The following is a 19,435-nucleotide window of genomic DNA, read 5'->3' as shown; positions in this document are numbered from 1 at the left end:
AAATAATGTATGGTAGAGATACCATGGTGTGATCAATAAACATTCTACTATTCTCATTCACTTGCTACCATGGCTCCTGTTAGATGTTGTTCTGTGAATTTGTAACTGAGTCACACGTTATAAAGGGAGAAACTTTTCCTAGGTTAGATATCTGGAAAAATGTGAAAAGCCTTCACAAAACAGCAAACTCTGATAAGATTGCAATGATCATCTTTTTGTTTTGCATTTTAAATGAACCACACCTTTCCCAGGTATAGGGATTCAGGCTTTTCTTCCTTTTGTGGTGGTATATTTTGAATGTGTTCTTCAGTTCTTTTCTGATAGGTCATACTGATTTGAAACCCCTTTGATACTTTTGACCCTGATAAAGTCTTGTTAGTTTGCCTTTGGGAAGAGTTTCCCAAATTGCTCCTACAGAATACCTGGACACAATTGACATTTTCGTCTCCTGTGTAGCTAGGGAGTACCTTTGGTGGCATTTGGTGGTGCAGAACCCCATTGCAGGTATAATTTTGTTTCAGTATTTTCTGCACATATAGGGTGAAATTCAATTAATGTTTGTTCAACCATTTATATTGCTGACTGAAATTATGGAAAACGATTTTTCCTCTCAATAGAGTAGATCACTGTTAAAAGACCTCTGCTTTTCATCCCCTTGTGCCAACCACCAGTATTGGAAGGAGAGGAGATAATTCTTTATCTCCATTTGGGAATCAGCATTTGGAATACAGGACCTGCCATTGTAACACGGCACAGCCCTTGCAGAAATGGACAAAATCTTCCCTGCAAATACTGTGGCACCCCTAGCTTTGGTTTCTGGGCATTTGTTTCGGTATCTGCTGAACTGGCATGACTTGTTCCCTGTGATGACCTTGCCATCCTGCCTATGGGTGTAGGAATTTTCCCTAGATTTATCAAATTGGTCTGGGGCAAGACTGATACATCAAGTTGAATGTCTGTACCAGGGCTTGATCTGCAAGCAGGATATCGTCCTACCACAATTCTTCGGAATCCCAATCTGGGAAACACTTTTAGCATTGCCACTCCTAAACCGCGATACAATTGCAGCAGATCATTTGGAGTCAGCTTTAACTTGACAAGGTAACTCCAGCGACACTGAAGTTGTACAGCCCTTTCCTAAGGCTCACCCACCCTCCCCAGACGAGCAGAACATCAGCTCCGAGCGGCGGGACAGCCGGCCCTGGCACAGGGGACACCGCGCCTCAGGGGGCGGCTGTGGGCCCGGGGCCCTGCGGGGACAGCGCCAGCCGGGAGCTCTTCCCGACAGCAGCCCCGGGGCTCGGAATCCCCAGGAGTCCCGGTCCCGCTCCGGCGCTGCGGGGGCGCGGCAGGGCAGGGGCGGTGTCCCGGGGCTGAGGGGTGGCCGCGGGGTCAGCTGGCGCCGCCCCTTCCCGGTGACGGCAGAAGCAGAGCCCCGAGAGGCGCCGCGGGAGCAGCGGCAGCCCCGGCACTGTCCCGCCGCCGCCCGGAGCCGCCGCGCAGGTGAGGGCGGCCCGGCAGCAGCAGCAGCAGCAGCAGCAGCAGCAGCAGGTGCCGCGGGGCTGGGGCGGGGCGGCGAGTCCGGTGTGAGGGAGGCTCTGGGGAGGGCAGGCGGGGGATGCGCGGGGTCGGGGGTCGGGCCGGGGTGCAGCGAAGGGTGAGGGGCCGTCGTGCCAGGGGGCCGCGAGCACTTGGGCTGGAGGGGATGAAGGAGTCCAGGGGTTCCCTGAGGTGGCCCTGCCACACCGCACCTTGTGTCCGGCCGGGCCCAGCCTCAGCCCAGCCTGACGGAGAAGAAGGAAGGAAACCTTGGCAGTGTGGCAGTGCCTGACAGCGCCATGGCCCTGCCCGGGCTGAGGGCCCTGCCTGGCTGGGGCAGGTGGGCACCGTCTTGCCGTGGTTCCGCTCCCCTGCTCGCCCCGCCCGGCCCAGGACTCTGCGGGCAGCAGCTGCATCGCAAGGGCCGTGCATCAGTTGTTATTCATTATTAGTGCTGTGGTACTGCCCTAGTGTCACTGGTGGGTATCCATCTGGTGAGGTGATGTCCTAAATCCAAAGGCACAGCTCAGGGCAGAGGATGCAACAAACCTTTTGCAATGCCCAGAGCACATGGAAAAATTTAGAAATTGGCTGGTGGCAAACTTTGGACTGCACTTCTTGGTTAACTTTCTGTGTCTGGAAAGCACCTGCTGTGTCATATGAGTGAAATTATAACAGACTATGGATTCATCAGTGATTATCTGAGATATTCTTCACTAGCTGATACATTTATAACTTGACTTTTCTAGTTTTTCCTTTCTGTGTTATCACGAAGAGAGTTACAAGCTGTACACTGATCTGCTAAGAAGGGTTTGTTTGTTAAAGTCTGAAGTAGATGAAGTAAAACTGAGTAGACAGTTTTTGGATTTGGTTGTTTTTTTTTATGTCCATGTTCACTTAGTCACTTGCAGGGTGTATTTTAGACTTTTTAGTACATATCAGGCTTTTCAATTAAAACCTATCAAAACAAGTCTTACACAAACATTAACAAGTGATCTAGGTTTTTCATATGGTACAGGACGCCTTCAAAATTTAGCTCCTGTAATTCCTACAGTCAAAGGGAAAGAGTCATGTCTGTGTCTGAGCTAGATCTTGTGGCATGTTTTGATGATTATTAACTCTCTTTCTGAGTCCTGTAAGTGATGCTGGATCTTTCCAATGCAGGCTTAAGTAACTTCTCAGCAGAAGAGCGGTGATGCTTCTGTTACACACAGCATCTTGTATTTCACACTCTGCTGGGCTAGAGGCATCCAGGTAATGGGGTGGTGAAGGTCATCACAGAATTCTGCTGCATGAATGGGTAGAAAGATTGTTAATTCAAACAGTTGTGCAGTGATGGGTGCAAGGAAGGCTGAGGGGCACCTGTGGGTAAGACAGCTCCTGATGTTTGAAGTTCTAATGCCAAGGGCTTCTGTTAGTTCTTTTACTATTAGGCAGCTCTCTGTGATGCTACTCTTAAACTGGAGCAGGTAGCCAAAACAGTGGTCAGTTAGGTTGATCAAATATTGCAATATTCTTTCCACCTTAAGTCAAAAACTTGGCTTAAAACTTAACTTGAAGTTAGATTAAATCCACTGTTTTCTCTAGTTTCAGGAGAAAGAGCTCCTTTAAAAGGGGAAGTCCAGTATATTATATTCAACAGAAACTGTTTAAGAAGCCACCTCTGAGAGGCAGTTCCTTTGTACTAAAGGAGTTATCTCTCAAAAAACCTGCTGCATTGCCCTTCATTAAATAGCTGAATTTAGAAACTTCTTCTCTTGTTTTTCTAAATCACATTTCCTGTAACAGCTATACCTTGTACTGTAAAAGGCGGAGTTGATGTATATTTTTTTATCATCTCTTGAAAAACTATACTCGTTTAAAAGTTCAGTTTTTTATTATTCAGTGTAATGTTGCACAAATGCTTAAACGTTGTCCCAGATCACAGCATATATGTTTTATTATGATTTTTAATGAAAAGAGCAAAGTGAGAAGACAGGGTTCCTTTTTTTTTTTGTCAGAAAACAGACACTGTTTGAAGATTTTAATTTAATTTTTTATTTTTTCCTCCTTTGATTTCATATTTTAACAAATCATTGTAGCAAGATGACTGTCTTTTTGGTTCAGGCCTGTCATAATTTAAATGATTATCTGATTATTTTCAGGTAGTCTAAAAGGATCATCAAGGATTATGGCCAAAAAATAATAAATCTGCTGTTGCTTACAATACTTCAAAGTTGTTCACTCCCTCCCAGTTGTAGGATTGGGGAACATAATTTTTTTCAGTAGTATAAGGAAAGAACACTCCATTTTCTTTATTACTGTAACAAGCCAATATAGAACACTAAATAATGTATATAATATTTTGCAAACCACGGAGTTGTTCCTGCTGCAGGGCACTTCAAACTCATGGTTGGCAGTGTAGAGGTAAGAAGGGACTCTTGTGGCTTCTCTGTTAACTTTCGAAAAAAACAAAAAGTGTTTATTGAAGTGGTAGAATTCAAAAAGAGATTTGAAGGATTGCACCGGACAGCTTCAGAGTCAGAGAGATCGCTCCTAAAGCAGCTGGTGACATGATGTTCAAAGGCAATTGAGTGCTGTTAATGAGAGGGAGCAGCGAAGAGCAGTCAGGAGACAGTGACACGGGCTGAGGGGGTGAGGGCTGGCAGAAGTTAGGAAAGGGAAGCGAGAAGTGCCACGGTCAAATTAGCCATGAACACAGAAACTGAAACTGCTTGTGATGGAGAGCAGTGGTCTGAGGAGAGAGGAAGAGAAGCAGAGGAGACGCCTTGGCTGGTGGCTGCATGCACAGAGCTTCTTTAAACCTGTCCTGCTCAGGGATGGGGTTAAGGGGGATGGCTGGGAGCTGTGTCACAGCAGCCCCTGCGACTTGTGTGATGATGATACTCATCCATGGGTGAAAGAGCTGGTTTCAGGCCATTGTCTTTGTAAATAATCTCACTGAGGAGTAGGCAAGCTTGTAATTAGCTGTTTGATGCTAATGTGGGATGTGGGAGACCGGAGAGCACAGAAACTTGCTATCATTTGTGAGATATGTTCTGTACACATCCCTCCTTTGGCTGTTTTGTGCCAAGATGTGTCCCAAGTGCATGCACACAAATACCTGTCACCCAACATGTGGGTAAGGAAAGGCAGACTGTGTAGGAGAAACAGAACCATGAAGTTTTAAAAGTGCAAAATTGATGTTTAGATGTTGCCAGCGCCTCAGTGTTTGTATTACTCATGTTTTCCCTTCAATACAGTTCTCAAAATTTACCTGCTTTACAGTCTCATGTAGGTCTCATCCAGGTTTAAATTCTAATACAGTGCAAGAGTTTACACAAGCTGGTGTTGCTGGAACTGCCCTCAGTGAAGGCTGTTTGTGCCTCCTTTCAGGATAAACCAGCAAGGGTTAATGTTGGCCATGTACCTGCCTTGCATTTGCATGGGCAGGAGTCTCTGTTAGGCATCTAGCTACATAAATGTGTTCTTTAAAGAAATGAAAATGCTCTTTTAAATATTGATTTTTCTCCCTTCCTTATATTTTTTTTCTCTTTAGGACATTGAAGACCATAAAAGTTTGATTAAGAAGAAAAAATGCCCAGAAAGAACGTAGACTATGGAGTGCTGCCTGAGTATGAGAAGAGCCAGATTAAAAGGACCTTGGAACTGGGAACTGTTATGACAATATTCAGTCTTAAGAAGGGTAGCCCAGAAAGGAGGACTATTCAAGTCATAATGGAAACCAGGCAGGTAGCATGGAGCAAGACAGCTGACAAGATTGAAGGTTTCTGTGAGTATTTATAATGTGTACCTGAACTTGGAGTTACTAATAAATTGATGTACTTGTCAAATAGTAACTTAACAAGCCTTTTTTTAACATGATGAAGATTTTGGCTGAAAGAGTTTGGAAATTTGCTGAGATACTTTGAATTGTTGTAATGTAGATGAAGAAACTACTTAAATATGATTAACATGCTTTTATCCTTAGTCTTGTTCTCAAAGTTTCATCTTTGAATATGACAGACTGTTTTCCATCATTATGTCTTACAAATTCAAATGAGTAATTATTCTTTACTACTTCTCTCCAAAAAAAAAAAGAACTAACCAAACACCTTCAAATACAAGGAAACTGAATTCACACTTTGGTTTTTTTGGGGCAATTTGCTGTCTCAGGATGGAAGTCATTATTTAGGACCATTACTGTAAAGTACCAATGACTTAGGAGGATGAAGCTGTGAGATATGAAGTGGTTTCAAGGCCCTGAGTTGGTATTGTCTCTTGAGTTGATATGGAAACTGACTAAACCCACTATTTATAACAAGGTTGGGGAATAGAAGGGGAATGTAAGGCTAGATAGGGCTGCAAAAACTAGAATAGAAGAATAAAGTCAGACTAGTCCTCAGTTCTTATGAACACAACTGATGCCAGGAAAGCTCAGCCTGGGCTTTCTGTGATTTGTCTTGCTCAATGCAATTGCAGTGCTTGCATATGATTATATAGTAACTTTTAAAAAAATATTGTGAGCATGATTTTACTCTACAGCTGCTAAGTAGTGTTTGTCCTCAATAAAGGAATTGAATAGTATGTCTGAAATCCCAGAATCAGTTATTGGTCTGTTGAGGTGTGGATTTTTAGAAGATTTTGATTTTTTTTGGTAAATGCATTAATCTTATATTAGTCTGTAAGATTGCAAAGAGAGGCACGGAGAATTTGCATGATTTTGGGATTGTCTGAGCAGTTTTTCATCATGCTCCTGACATAAAAGTGTTAAATCTCTGCTACTGTTTCTATTGATTCCTGTCTCATTCCTTGTGGAGACTGGACCTGCAACTGGATATGTGGAAATATTTCTACTGGATAGTGGAAATAAAGTCTGGTTGTCTGGGAGGATTTTTTTTATCACTAGTGGTGAAAATATGGTTTTATTCAATATTCTGGGGAAAAGCAAACAGATCTGGACACTCAGTTAACAGGCACTCTGGATCACAATCTTTCATTGTCCCAGTTTCTTACATGACAGATGAGGGTAATTATCTTTTCCTATAATGATGTGTATGAATGCAAGTACAAGTGTATTGCTGGTACTGTGCCAAAAAAGTAGTCCTGAGAGGGCATGTAGAATTCAGTTATGAGAGCAGTGCTTGAATATTGTTTAGCAAATAAAGCCTTGGGTTTGCACACAGAGCAATAAGATTAAAACATAGCAGCAAATAACCACTTCAGTGAGGGAAGGAGACCTCAGAGTCTTCCGGCCAATCTCTGACTGTGTGTTGAAGTCTTGTTGTAGCCATTTGCCCAGAGGGGACAAATTTAAAGCTGAACGGACTGTGCATTGCAGATGTTGGGGTCAGCTTTTTCAGTCCTGTCTTGTAATCACCTTTTATCCAAGCTTTCTGGGGGTGGTGTGTGTTTGTGGTAATAAATTAACTCATTTGCTTTATGGAAGGATTTTGATGCTTTTAAAAGAAGGTGAATATTGTAATTTGACTCTTAAACCTGGGTGATCCAGCAGGGTAATGACTTGGCTTCCAGATCCCCAGGTAGCCATTGCTAGAATAGGGAATGTTGCTCCAGGCCTGTGACTTAGCCAAAGGCCATCTGCATCTCCACAAAAATTGTAGTGCTGTAGTAGTTTTTTTAATTGAGCAACGCTTCAGTGATGTGTATAACAATGGGAACTTTAGGTCTGAAAATATGTCCCTAGTCTAAAGCACAAATAAGCAAAATATTGTTTTATTGTCTTAAAAAGCAATGAATCTGCCCCAACAAGCTGTATTTTGCAGGTATTGTTCCAGAATATGATACGAACAGTTGTTCCAACCCACCATGAACCGTATCTGGTGTACTAGAAGTGAAAGTCACTGCAGTTTTAGCTTGCTGACAGTGTTTTTGCTGAAGAGGAAGGAACTATTTTATTTATTTAGTTAGTTATTTGTATGTTGCTTCTTTTGACTGAGACTCAGGCTTTATTTTTGCTTGAAAATTGGAAAAATGATGGAGCTTTCCTATTCGATAATTGAATAGAGCAGCCTCTTGAATATACATGGATATATGAATGACCCCAAATATATGCTGGTGGATTGTGTTGGCTTTGTGACAAATAAAACCCACATATTTTGGTTTTTTTGTTTTTTTTTAAGCAGTTGAGGGTAGAGAATCTCAAATATTATATTAACTTATGCTGTACAAAACCTCATATTCATGAGGTGATCTTAATGGTTGCTATTTGTGTGTGTGTCAGTCCAAAAAGAATTAATATTCAGTACTAGTGCCAAAGTTAAGATGGTTTCCTGTTCCGTGTGTGCTATTTTAACTCAAGTTTGGCAACTGCTTTTTACAGAAGGCAGAAAACTCAATGTTTGCATCTGCTGTGGGTTTGTGTTTCTAAATCAGATAGTGAGGAGAGTTCTTTAACTTTGGGACACAAAAATAGGCTGCTAATAGTGAAGATGGAGTCCAACTTTTGTACTTTATTTTAATAGTCTCCCTTTGGAGAGCAGGCAAAAACTATTTTTTTTCTCTCCTGAACTGCCCTGTGTAGTGTTGGGAATTTTGGATGTCATAGTGCTGGTTTTCTTGCTGATGGACTGTAAATGTTTGAAGAACACTCAAATTCCTTTAAACCAGAGTTGGTTATAATTACTACAATAATCTTTATCAAATTTGGTTGATATTATTTTGGGAGTGATTTAAGTTAAGTCTCACAATAACAAAAAGGTAGCTATTCTTATTCTGGAATAAATTGACCAGGGCAAGGGAGAGATGTAGGATTAGCTATACTTCAATAAATATTTACACAACCCCATGGGCCCAAAAGTGGCACTGCTGTGTATTTTAAATTGGATCTCTCATGAAAAGGCCCCTTTTGTTGGAAACCTGCCAGCATATCTGTTTAGAATAGAGTGAAAGAGTTGCTAAAATTAAGGCTCGTTCCTGCTCAGTGCAGATGTGTTTCTTTGGATGAGAAACTTCAGAAAACTCTTACTACATCCAGGTCTTTGGTGTGGTAAGAAGTGAGGATTTACAAAGAGTAGGAAATCCAGTTTAAACAATCTTTGTCTTTATTGTGTGGACCAGATCACACAGTGTCCAAGTACTGGAGATTTTACATTGACCTTTTGAGAGACTGGAGTTGCCATATACAAAAGGAATTTCTAACAGAAAGGACCTGGACAGAAACCTCTGTATTTCCCCCTAAATGAAAGAACACAGGTTGGTTGCATCCTTTAGAGAAGGATATGCTATTTCAACAGTAGATCAAGAGGCACTGTATTTCTGATTGTGCATGACATAAGTTTGAGGTGATGTCTTCACTGCCCAGTGTTAAGCAGTTAAATTCCAAGGTTAGTCTCACCTGTCTACCCAGACAGGCATTTGAGAGAATGAACTTATTTTTGCTAGACAGAGGGAAAGTTTGGTTTCCTTGTACAGAGGAATTTCTTGTTTTATCTGTAATGAACCCTTTTCTTGCAGAAATGAATCCCTGATTGGGTGGGTAACTGAAGCTGTGACTTACCAGCATGGTCTGTTGCAGTGTGTTGCCTCCTTTTGGTTCTGCTGGGTATTTTTGTTGTGGGTTTAACCTTTACAACTGTGTTTGTGCCTGGATGGGTGCCCTTGGGTCACACACACCGGGAGCTGGTTCTCCCCACCTCAGACTGTCCCAGGCTGGCCACACTGGAGGGGTGTTGTGCACACTGGGACAACAGTGACAGGCAGAGGGGAAGGGAGAGGTGGCCAAGGGAGGGCAGGATTTGCCAGGACTCTGCTAAGACATGGCTGTGTCACCTGGGGTTTGCTGTCTGAGAGGACATTCCAGAACTCCCAAATGAGGCCTCCCAAATTGTGGTACAGCATTTATATGCACATGAATAAATTAGGGCCCAAAGTTATGATATTTAAGCTTGTAGAGCAAGCAGGTGGTGAGGTGTAAATATCCAGGAAGCTGATCCGTTATGGATATTCCATTCTTTGTCAGATGCAAAGTGCTTTCAGGACAGTTATTAAGGGAAAGCTCACAGTCACTAGAGTTGGATTAGTCACTGGAAAATGTGTGAGTTTCTGCATATTCTTCCAAGAATCCCTTGAGTGAAGGGATGAGTCACAGCCAGGAGAATTTATACTGTCAGAAATCTGTAGTGCCATCCTTGAATGTGCAAGTGTGTGATTCTCTGTAATACAAGCATGCTCATTTCAAGGAAGATTCTATTTGAGGACAGAAGATGATTTTTCTGTTTTTGAATACCTAGGATTTTTTTTTTTTTTGCGTGAAGAGGTGACCTGCTTTTGTAAAATGATATAAATCATATTTTAATCCCTTAATTTTTGGACAAGAAAGATCCCCTTTATTTTTCATGTTCTTTATTTATTGCAAAAGACTCCATAATAAAAATATCTAATGACAATTTAATTGTGCAAGCTCATAACAAGGAATAGTTTTAAAGTGTCAGAGAGCCATATTTAGAAAAAGTTATATATCAGCTGTGAAACTGCTCCTTCTGTATGCAGGGTGAGAGGTCAGGGTGTAGGTAAGGGTGAAAGAGAAAAGGGAAGAGAAATGTTAGTATTAATTTATTCTGAAAACTTTCTCAGAGGATGAAGTGCCTGGATTGGGGAATGGCAGAGATGCAGACATCATGTCGATGTAATTGCAAAATTGTGAAGCAGAGGAATAAAGGCTGTACTTAAACTGAAGCTTTTGATGCTCATGACACACCACAGTACAATAGTAGCCATTTCTATTTTTTGCAGCCCAGACCTTTATTAGTGCAATAGGACTATCTTGTATCTTTTTTTTCATTTATAACAGAAGCCTATGTTTGACAGTGCATAACATGTTATTTGAGAATTAATGTGCACTGCTCATTTCACATTGTCTCACTGCTCTAGTTTTATGTGTAATATTTTCCCAGAATTTATTGGAAAAAATGACCACTTCTAAAATAAATTTGCCATCTAAAAGTAATTTAGCATTACTGATTTTTCATTTAACCTACAGAAAACATCAAGTGTTAAGTTCACCTGAGATTTTCTTCCCTGCTGAAAAGGGGAGATTTTACAGAATTTGTTCTCTAGAACATGATTAAAAAAACTCAAGCATAAAATGAAATTGAATTTTCATGTTTCACAGGTAAAGGGAGTATGGAAACTAAAAACAGGCTTAGTAAATTCATGTTACAAATAGAATTAGAACCTGTGGGAGCTGCTCTGTTTTTTCTCAATCTGTAAGATTATACTGTGCTTTGTTACACTGCGAAGCAGGAATCACTAGTTTTGACCAAATGTTGCACCTGGATATTTATTGGTCAAAGCTCATTATAGAAGCAGTGCATCTGTAATAGGGCTGCACAGATAACAGCACCAGGTCAGGCCACATTCAATTGACAGGGTGAGGGGAAATGCAGGGATCTCTAGTTTAATTTAGTGGCAACCTACTGTGTGTTGCCACAAGCAGTGCTGTTCTACCTAACAAGGACTAGGATTTCTTGTCTTCATTGTTTGATTTTGTGAATTTTATCTAGCGGCGTCTTTGCCTTTAAATTAAATTTTGATAATGTGGCTTTTAAGATCTTTGCTAAAATGACTGCCAAAGAGAACAAATTTTGATGCTGTGTATCCTTTTGGATGTCAGTTGAAGTTGGGGAACTTCAAAAACTAACACCTAAGAGAGTGTTCATGCATGTGGCTCACATTCTTAAGCATTGATTTTTTTTCTACATGTTAAACAGCTGAGTCATTTATTTAGTAGAATTGTTAATATCAATATAAATTCTATGTGGTGGAAAACTTTTCTATTTTTTTTCCTCATTGGAGAAGGTGATATAAACATTTACAGATCTAAATGATGATATAAGCATATACAGATCCACTGCTCTGGGAGAAGTGATGAGCATCTCTGTATTCTGGTGAGGGGTGTAAAATAAATGCTTAATTTGGCTTGAATACTGGACTTGATCTTGCTGATTTCTAGTAGGGACCTTTGTTTTCCTTACTGTTAGAAGAATTTTTGTCTGAATTTCCTTACTGTTTCAGACTTAAAGTAATAAATAAACTTAACTCAGGTTTAAAACCCTGTGTCTCTGCTCTGTCATTTGCTTTCTGTATACTGACTCCTATTAAAGAACAATATGTCATTGTAAAGTGAATCCACTTCTTGATCTTTATGGAGTAAAGGAACATTAAAATTCACCTTTTTTTGGTGTGTTTTGAAATGGCTGTATTTCAGTTATTAGCCGGGGGATCTTTATGTAAGTCTTCAGCTGAGTACATGAAGCTTGGTTTCTGTGGTCAAATGAAAAAATGAACGTGTGTAGCCTCTAGCTCTTTTCAAATTATGTCTTCCCTTTAGCAGCTCAGTTCTGCAATGTCTGATGCTTACAACGACCAGACTTCCTGTCATGGCCAGGCAGCAAAACAGGGATGGAAGGAAGTACACAACCCCAGCACCCCTGAATTGGTTGATGAAAGTGAGTGTGAGATGTAGGTGCTCCATCTTTTTCCCAAAGTCAGGTTTATATGCCAACATTTTTGTTTTGTTTTGTTGCATGGAGCAGAATGTAAACTTTTACGAGCACATACATACATTTTACCCTATTCTTATGCCATTTTGTGGAGGTGTCCTTTAATTTTTAATATGAAAACAGTAGCCGGGTGTACAGCCCCTTGAATTCAGAGCTCAAACTGGGAAGCACTTTAACAGTGCTGTACTGAGCAATCCAGTGAGAAGTTATGAATTTAGTAGTAATTTGTTGTTACTGTACATGCCTGTGTGATCTGATTATGTAAAACCTTGTGGGTTTAAAAAGGTGCACTTCTCTAAACCTTATGTCAGTCACTCAGCTAAATCCCCAGAGGACCCCTTGGAAAAGTACTCACGGGTACTTTCTCAAGGTGCACCACACTGTCTCTCATGTTTCATCCTTGCAACTGTGTTTTCAGAAGTTTTGTGGCTTATCTGTAATGACTTCCTTGGGCTGCTGAATGTCTCAGTAAACATCTCTGTTTATATGAGCTGAATTTCTTTCCCTGCCAAATCTGGACTGCCATGCTGCAGGACATTTCTGCTTTCTGGGAGGAGCCTCACCTGTTCCCTCTAGAGTCACATACGATTTGTATTTCCTTGCTGCTCAGAAAAAAAGAGGCTGTTAAAACACACCTTGGGTAGTTAATATTTAATTCTGCAGAAGTGAGAGCAGAGCTGTGAATGTACACCATGAAGTACATTTGCAAAAGGATACTAAAGGCTTTCTTCATTCACTGGCCACTCATTTGCACACAGCCTCTGTTGCAGTGGGCAGTTTCTGCCTTTCTAAAATGAAACCTACTTTGGAATATTTTGTAATGCAAATTTTTGGAAAAAAAATCTATTTCTGAGTGCAGAATGTTGCTATACATGTATACATATGAAAATGCAATTATATTCATAGAGAGAATGGCCCATGTCTTGGTGCACACTGCTTGGGTGGTCAGAGTCCCTTATTTTCTTCAAAACATTGCCAGTAGTTTCCCTTAAGCCATCTTGAAACTTACTAAAATAATGCTCACAGCATGATTTCTCACTCTGTAAGCTTCCTCTGAATCTCTCTGTAGGCTTTTTCTTTTCCTTCATTAAGTACATGACTGAGCTCTGATCCGAGCACCATTTGTGGCCACAGATACTGAAAGACTCCTGGGGAATCTGGGCTTTGAATCAGGAATGTTATCTTACAGAACTCTGTAGTCCATAGTGGCAGATTTAGGTAAACTTTTACTGTTAATGTAGACTTTTCTATCAAGGGTACCTTGATGGGTTGGCAGCCCATGCATTTATATACAATCAGCCTGATGTTCCAACCTAACATTACCTGACTTGACCAAAGGTGTTGCAAACTTGCCTTCCTCCAGTGAATTTAGATGGACACTTCTAGCTCACAGAAGCTGCTCTGCTGGCAGCACTGTCTGGTTTTCAGCAGGGTCTGTTCCCTAACCCACCTGTCTGTTCAGGTGCTGGATGGTTGTGTTCCCACCCAGAGGTGGCTGGTGGGTCACCATCGTGGCAGACAGAGCCAGAACTTCTCTCTCTTTGAACAGCCCTGCTGGTTCCCTCCTGCAATGAGGAGCACTGTGTTGTGCATAACAATGTAATGTTTTTTTGTAGTTCTCCTCTTGACACAGTTTTCTACCTTTGGCTATCTTGTATCATGTCTTCCCCTTAGCCTGCACAGCACCTGCTGTATTGAAATTCAGGGTCTGTTTTACCATTTACCTCCGAGTGTGACTGAAGGAAATGTAATAGGAATTTGGACCTGCAAGCGTGTGACTGAACATGATCACTGCTGCACAGTTATTTGAAAGGAGATCAGTGGAGATGTTGAGGATCAAAAGTTAATTGTTAAGTTCATGGCAGTAAAGAGCTCTGTCAGGTGCCCTGGAAGGCACTGAGCAATTAATCTGTGCAGTATTAGGAAAGAATGTATGTAGTAGTGTAATGATCCATTGAATTCACTGATTTGCTAAACAATAACACAGCAGCAGGGGCTGAAGTTTGGCAGCTTCAGGCTCTGAACTGCCTTGAATACATGTCCAGATCAGAGCCTGAGTCAGTTTGGTAATTGAAGGTGCCTTGGAGTCTGGTCTCCTTCAAGAGCCACTTGAGGGAGTTGTCAGAATCAATCTGTGACTTATGAGGCTGCTAAGGAGATCCTTTCAACCTGGGGAAATAGTCACCTAAAGGAATGGATGAAATGTAAACTAATTGTGGGTTTTAGAGTGGCAGTAGACTTGTATAAACTCATTGGCTGGGGACTGGCTGTGCTGGAGGTGTGCTATCCTTGTCTTGCTCAGTGTGAGTCAATTTCTCTACAGAGCATACTTTGACTCATGTTTTCTTAGGGAATGTTTTAATCTTCTTTCACCTTTCTTGTGGAAATTACACCTGCAAGTGTATTGGATTTGATTTGACTCTGCAAGATGTATCTGTCCAGGTCTGTTTTTTGGGTGTATCAGGCCCCAGGAATATGTGTCTGTGAAGCCAGGGCAGGATATGGCTCTGCAATTTCCATGTGGGATTGAGAAGGAGGAAAGCTCCAGTACTTCAAGGCAGTACAAAGATAGCGTGTCTGAAGTGCTGTGTCTGCAGATCTGGCATGGGTATGAAATTACATTTTAATTGTTCAGCGACAGATTGTGCTGCAAAAAGTTCACAGTAACTGCGTAACAACTAAGTTGGTACAGTTGATTTACTAATTTGAGTCTGAAACATGTTGCAGTTTTTTCTGGTCTGCTCCTTTCTTGATATAGTTGACATAGTTGAATGGTAACAGCCATTCTGGAGTTACTGGGCTTCATGTGGAGGTGACTCCAGACCACCTGTGGAGAAGGCAGAGCTTAGTGCAAGACCAGAATTAATGCTTGGTGTTCATATTTCTCTTTTCTCCCTTAGATTCTCTACATTGGCTTTTCTTTCAGTAATGTAGAGTAATACATCCTAACCAACACTTTGAGATGTAATTAAAATACATACAGGTAGTTTATATTCATTTTCTGACACTATAATGTGTATTATGTCTTTATTTCTGTAAAAAGCTAAAGAATGTTTAATAAAACTTGTGTTTTGTACCTGTTTCATTTATTTTCTAAGGAAACATAATGATATATTGCCCAGATTTTGTAGGATGTATAGAATATGTTGCCTGAAAATAATAGGGATGTTAAATTTTGAATTTGAGTTTTTTAATATAAATATTTCTTTCTCCTCCATTTCACCCAATTTTCTTCTCTTGCTGAACCATTCCTCTATTTACTGAATGTTTAGCAATTAGGGTACACGCTAAACTCTTTCTGAAAAACCAGTTGGAGAAGCAATAACATGTCTGTGCATACAAAAATTGTTGTGCCACTATGTATATAGATAGGTTGGTGCAGAAGGGGATGGTGGTGTTGAAAGGCTGTAATGCAAGGAGAAGGACTGTAGTGAGTGTGTGTAACTGAGAGGAGACATTGAGTAAATTTGTGTGCTTATTTCAGAGGTCAGTGTGAGGTAAGAGCCCTGGAAATGACAACAGCAATGCAGGTTGTGAAATCTCTTTTATCACTGCTTCTAATTTGTACTTTGAGAGGGCCTTTTGTTGTGTTGTTTGTGTGTGTGGATTTAAAGGAGTCTGAAAGGAAAGGTGTGATTCACTTCCAAGTTAAAACTGTGTTTTTCAGCAGGGATTTGTTGAGTGAAGGGAAAGCAGAAGAGGTGACTGGGGTTGCAATGGTTAGAATAAGCCAGCCTGGTGTGCAGTCCCATGCCATTTACTGCAGCCATGTAACCTCCTCCCCTCTCCATTTGGGTACTTTCTGTGTCTGTGTTCTGATTCCTCTCTGTTGTTATTAATGTAAATTTGTGGCTTAAAATCTACTTTTTTAGATGGTGACATTTAGGATGGTAATTTGGATGCATCTTAAGGGATCTGAGTGAGACTCTGAATGGTAAGGGGATCAGAGTCATTAGGAGCTTTTGGTTCCTGGTCATTCACTTATAGGCATAATGCGAATTTATTTTAGAAGTTTGCATCTAAATTTAGGGGTCTTGGCCAATCAGATATGCAGATCTTAGGAGATGTTTTTGTGGTTTGAGAGGGAGGCTGAGGCATTAAAACCTCTACCTTGAGAATAATGATGCTTGGAAAAATTCATTTAAGAAAGATGCTTATATCCTATGATTAGTTCAGGTTAACCTTTGAGGTCTCATTTTTACAATGTAAGTTGTTTAATGACTGTGAGGAGTGTCTGGTAGAAGTTTGGCCTGGGATACTTTGCAGAAAATAAGAAGTTCCAAGATGAATTAATGTTTCATTCTCAGGATTTTTTTTATTAACTTCTTTGCTTGTCTGTCCATGTTGGCATCATAGAAATGAGCATTACACAGGTGGAAGCTTTACCATTGTTCAGCTCACCCTCATCTGGCAATAGAGCTGCTGTTTCATTATGTTGTTAATGGTGTTCTTTTATTGATGAGTGAGGTGCTCATTTGAAATAGGAGGTTTATATTGTGGTATTCTTAAATGCATGGACAAAAACCCTCAGCTGTTTTCCTTGGATCTTGCTAGGTCTGATAAACACATTTCAAGAGCAGCCATGAAATGTTTTTCTTCACTCTTTGTCCTGTAGCTCATAAGTCAAGACTGTCCAGAAGTGGAAAGAGCTGTTTATTTCTCTGGTCCACAGGCAGAGCAAAACCACTTCCTCAGTTTTCTAATAAGTATCTTATCTTGAGAGCACACATATTTCTATTTCAGTGCTGTCTCACTCCTGTTCTGCAGGCCCTTTATCAAGGGTTTGAAAAAAGGGAGCTGGCTTAGGAAAGTGTGTGCTTGTGCAGGGTTCCCATTCTGCCATGCTCCAGTGCTTCTCTGGAGAGCTGCGAGGTGAAAGTGATACAACAGGTTATGTTAAATAACACAGATCTCTCTGGAGCTGGTCATGAGGAAACTCACAAACATTTTAATTATTAAGCTTGATTTTCTCTTTATATTCCTACTTCAGATATTTTTCTTGAAAGTAGCAGTTACTGTACTAGCTGGCAAGGTTAGCTGGCTAAGATATATGTGGGTGGTTTAGGTGGGTAAGGTAGAATTGTATATTTTCTTTTTAGTTTCTGATGAACAGTTGTCATGGCAATTGGAAAATTACTTGCTTAGAGTTAATGCCATTTGTGAAATCACATTTTCTATGACCCAAAGGGCCAAGTGTCTGCATCTTGTCCATGGAAAATCAGTGATAGTGAAATAATAAAAATAAGACAGGTTTTTTTTCTTTTTCTGGTCCTGTTCTACTATCATCTGTTACTATTTATTTGTGGATTTATGGTTTGCAAACTGGCAGAATTTGCATTTCTTCTCCAATACATATCTGCGTTTTTATATATATGACTTTTATTTTATATATGTATAGATACTTTGAGTTATCCATCCTACCATTTCAAGCTCTGCAGTTGTACTGATTGAATGTTGTTTCCTTTCAGTGGATCTGATGGAAATAAAAGAAATTCGCCCAGGAAAGAATTCAAAGGACTTTGAACGTTGCAAAGCAAGGCACAGAGAAGAACACTGCTTTACTGTTTTTTATGGTACCCAGTTTGTCCTCAACACCTTAAGTTTAGCAGGTACTTTTATCTTCTTTCCTTCTTCTTTAAAGCTACCGATTGAACAAGTCAAAGATATTGATGGAACAGGAATGCACAGAATACTGTGGTTTTAACTTCTGCAGTTCAGGAGTGCACCAGATGCTTAAAATCTGGAGCCAGACCTTTTACTCAGCCCTTCTTTTCTGTGACCTGCTGCATTTGGAATGTTTCACTTTCAAGTGGTGTGTTGTGTGAGTGTCATTTCTGCTTTTTTCTAGCAAGGTAGACTTTGCTGGTTAAATAACTCTAGTAAGGTTTTCAGCACTGAATAGCAGAGGTAACATTGCCCTCTTTAAAGACAGCTTTTCAGCATGGCCAGAATATTGTCCTAATATTTTCAGTTTGGCCAAAATGATTTTGGATATAAAAGCCATAAAAAGTTACACTGCAGCTGTATCACAGAAATTTTCCTATTGTCTATGAGCAATTGCAGATTAATTTGGAAAAATTAAGTTTTAGTTTGGGTTGTGTTTTGTTATTTGTTATTTTCTTTTTTTTTTTTTAGTTTCGTTATTTGTGTGCATGTCACCTGATAATACTAAACCCCTTCTAAATAAGTATTAGGGAACCATAAATAAAATTGGAAAGTGATAAATTTAAAATTAAGAGATTTGTGTGAAACAAAATGAATTTTTACCCTATATCTATAGAAAGAGTTGGAGCACTTTTTATTACAGGCAAGATTATCCAGGGTCACAAACCCAAAGATTTGGAAATGAAAAGAGGTATAAATTTTTACAGTACAGACTGAATAAAATTTCTAAGTAGTGGAATTTACAAAGAGATTTCTAAAAAGTTTATAATGGGTCATTGGTTTAGAACCATACAGATAATTCATTTGGAGTCATAGTTCTCTCTGTCCTGAGCAGGAACGTGCTTTACCCATTTAAATTTAACTTAATTGGAAAATCTTAATGTGAGAAAAGGGGAATGCTTTGTAAGTGTTTAAATACTGACAGCTTTTATTTTATTATTAGTTATGGGATTAATTTCTTATAGATTGCAGTATTAGAAGACAAATTTTTTACAGTCAGATGCTTTTGAAATGAAAGACTGCTTGTGATCCATTCTTAGAGGTTTTTAACTTTAAACAACTTTACCCATTACCGTTAATAACTTTAAATAAGTTTTACCATTGTTGACTGAAGTTTGTGAAAATTTTGAGTAAGTGGCTGTGCTTACGTGCAGCTGTGCCAGGGACTTCAGCTTGATTTCCTCTGACAGTCCTTCCCCCATGGCAGTTCTCAAAACAGGACTCTGCCAATACTTTGAAAACACTTGGTACCATGAGCTGTTGCTGTAATGCAGAACAACATGATATAACTTTCAGTTAAGGGGGAAATCCTTTTCCTTGTTGAAGGGCTTTGTCGTGGTTTCTTAAAACAATATAAAAGAATTGTTCCTTGAAGGGAATGGTAGTTATCATAAAGGGCAGAATTGTCTTGGGAGAAGAATTGGTTTGGCAGTGGTAGTGGATGTTCTTTCCAAATTTGTAACTAATTGAAAAACATTCCCATGGGGAGCTGAGGCTGGGCTCCAGCTTCATCCTCAGGGGATAAAACATTGTTTGAAAGTATGTTTAAATAAAATGTAATCTTCACCTTTTGAGAAACTGGTTTGCTTTGAAGGCTGATAAAAGATTTCAGCTCCTGTGTGAAAATAATTTTTCAGAGCTGGTTTAATTGAAGCATGCCTTCATGCAATTTGAGAGGCAGCTAAATCAAATGGACTTCTCCCAGCTGAGGGCTGTAAAGATTGCATCTC

The 19,435-nt window shown here is 40.1% G+C and overlaps 1 protein-coding gene across 4 annotated transcripts in view; it reads left to right on the top strand.

The window, feature by feature from the left end:
* The first annotated feature begins 1,422 nt into the window (after positions 1-1,422).
* The window catches only part of PLCG2 (phospholipase C gamma 2), a 56,577-nt gene continuing 38,564 nt past the window's right edge, over positions 1,423-19,435 (top strand). The window contains exons 1-4 of one of the 4 annotated variants that reach the window (XM_088062139.1): positions 1,429-1,503; positions 2,704-2,793; positions 5,078-5,311; positions 17,510-17,650. In XM_088062139.1, the coding sequence (XP_087918265.1) occupies positions 5,116-5,311; positions 17,510-17,650 (337 nt within the window). In that variant the 5' untranslated portion in view covers positions 1,429-1,503; positions 2,704-2,793; positions 5,078-5,115. Of the gene's footprint in view, positions 1,552-2,703; positions 2,794-5,077; positions 5,312-17,509; positions 17,651-19,435 lie in introns of all 4 variants that reach the window. The other 3 variants (XM_088062138.1, XM_014257144.2, XM_088062140.1) reach the window with 3 other exon arrangements.

This window comes from Pseudopodoces humilis, chromosome 14 (assembly GCF_049639895.1).
Source record: "Pseudopodoces humilis isolate 2021_Gansu_Grassland_sample_001 chromosome 14, ASM4963989v1, whole genome shotgun sequence".
NCBI classification, from domain to species: Eukaryota; Metazoa; Chordata; class Aves; order Passeriformes; family Paridae; genus Pseudopodoces; species Pseudopodoces humilis.
This window is presented reverse-complemented; position numbering and strand designations above follow the sequence as displayed.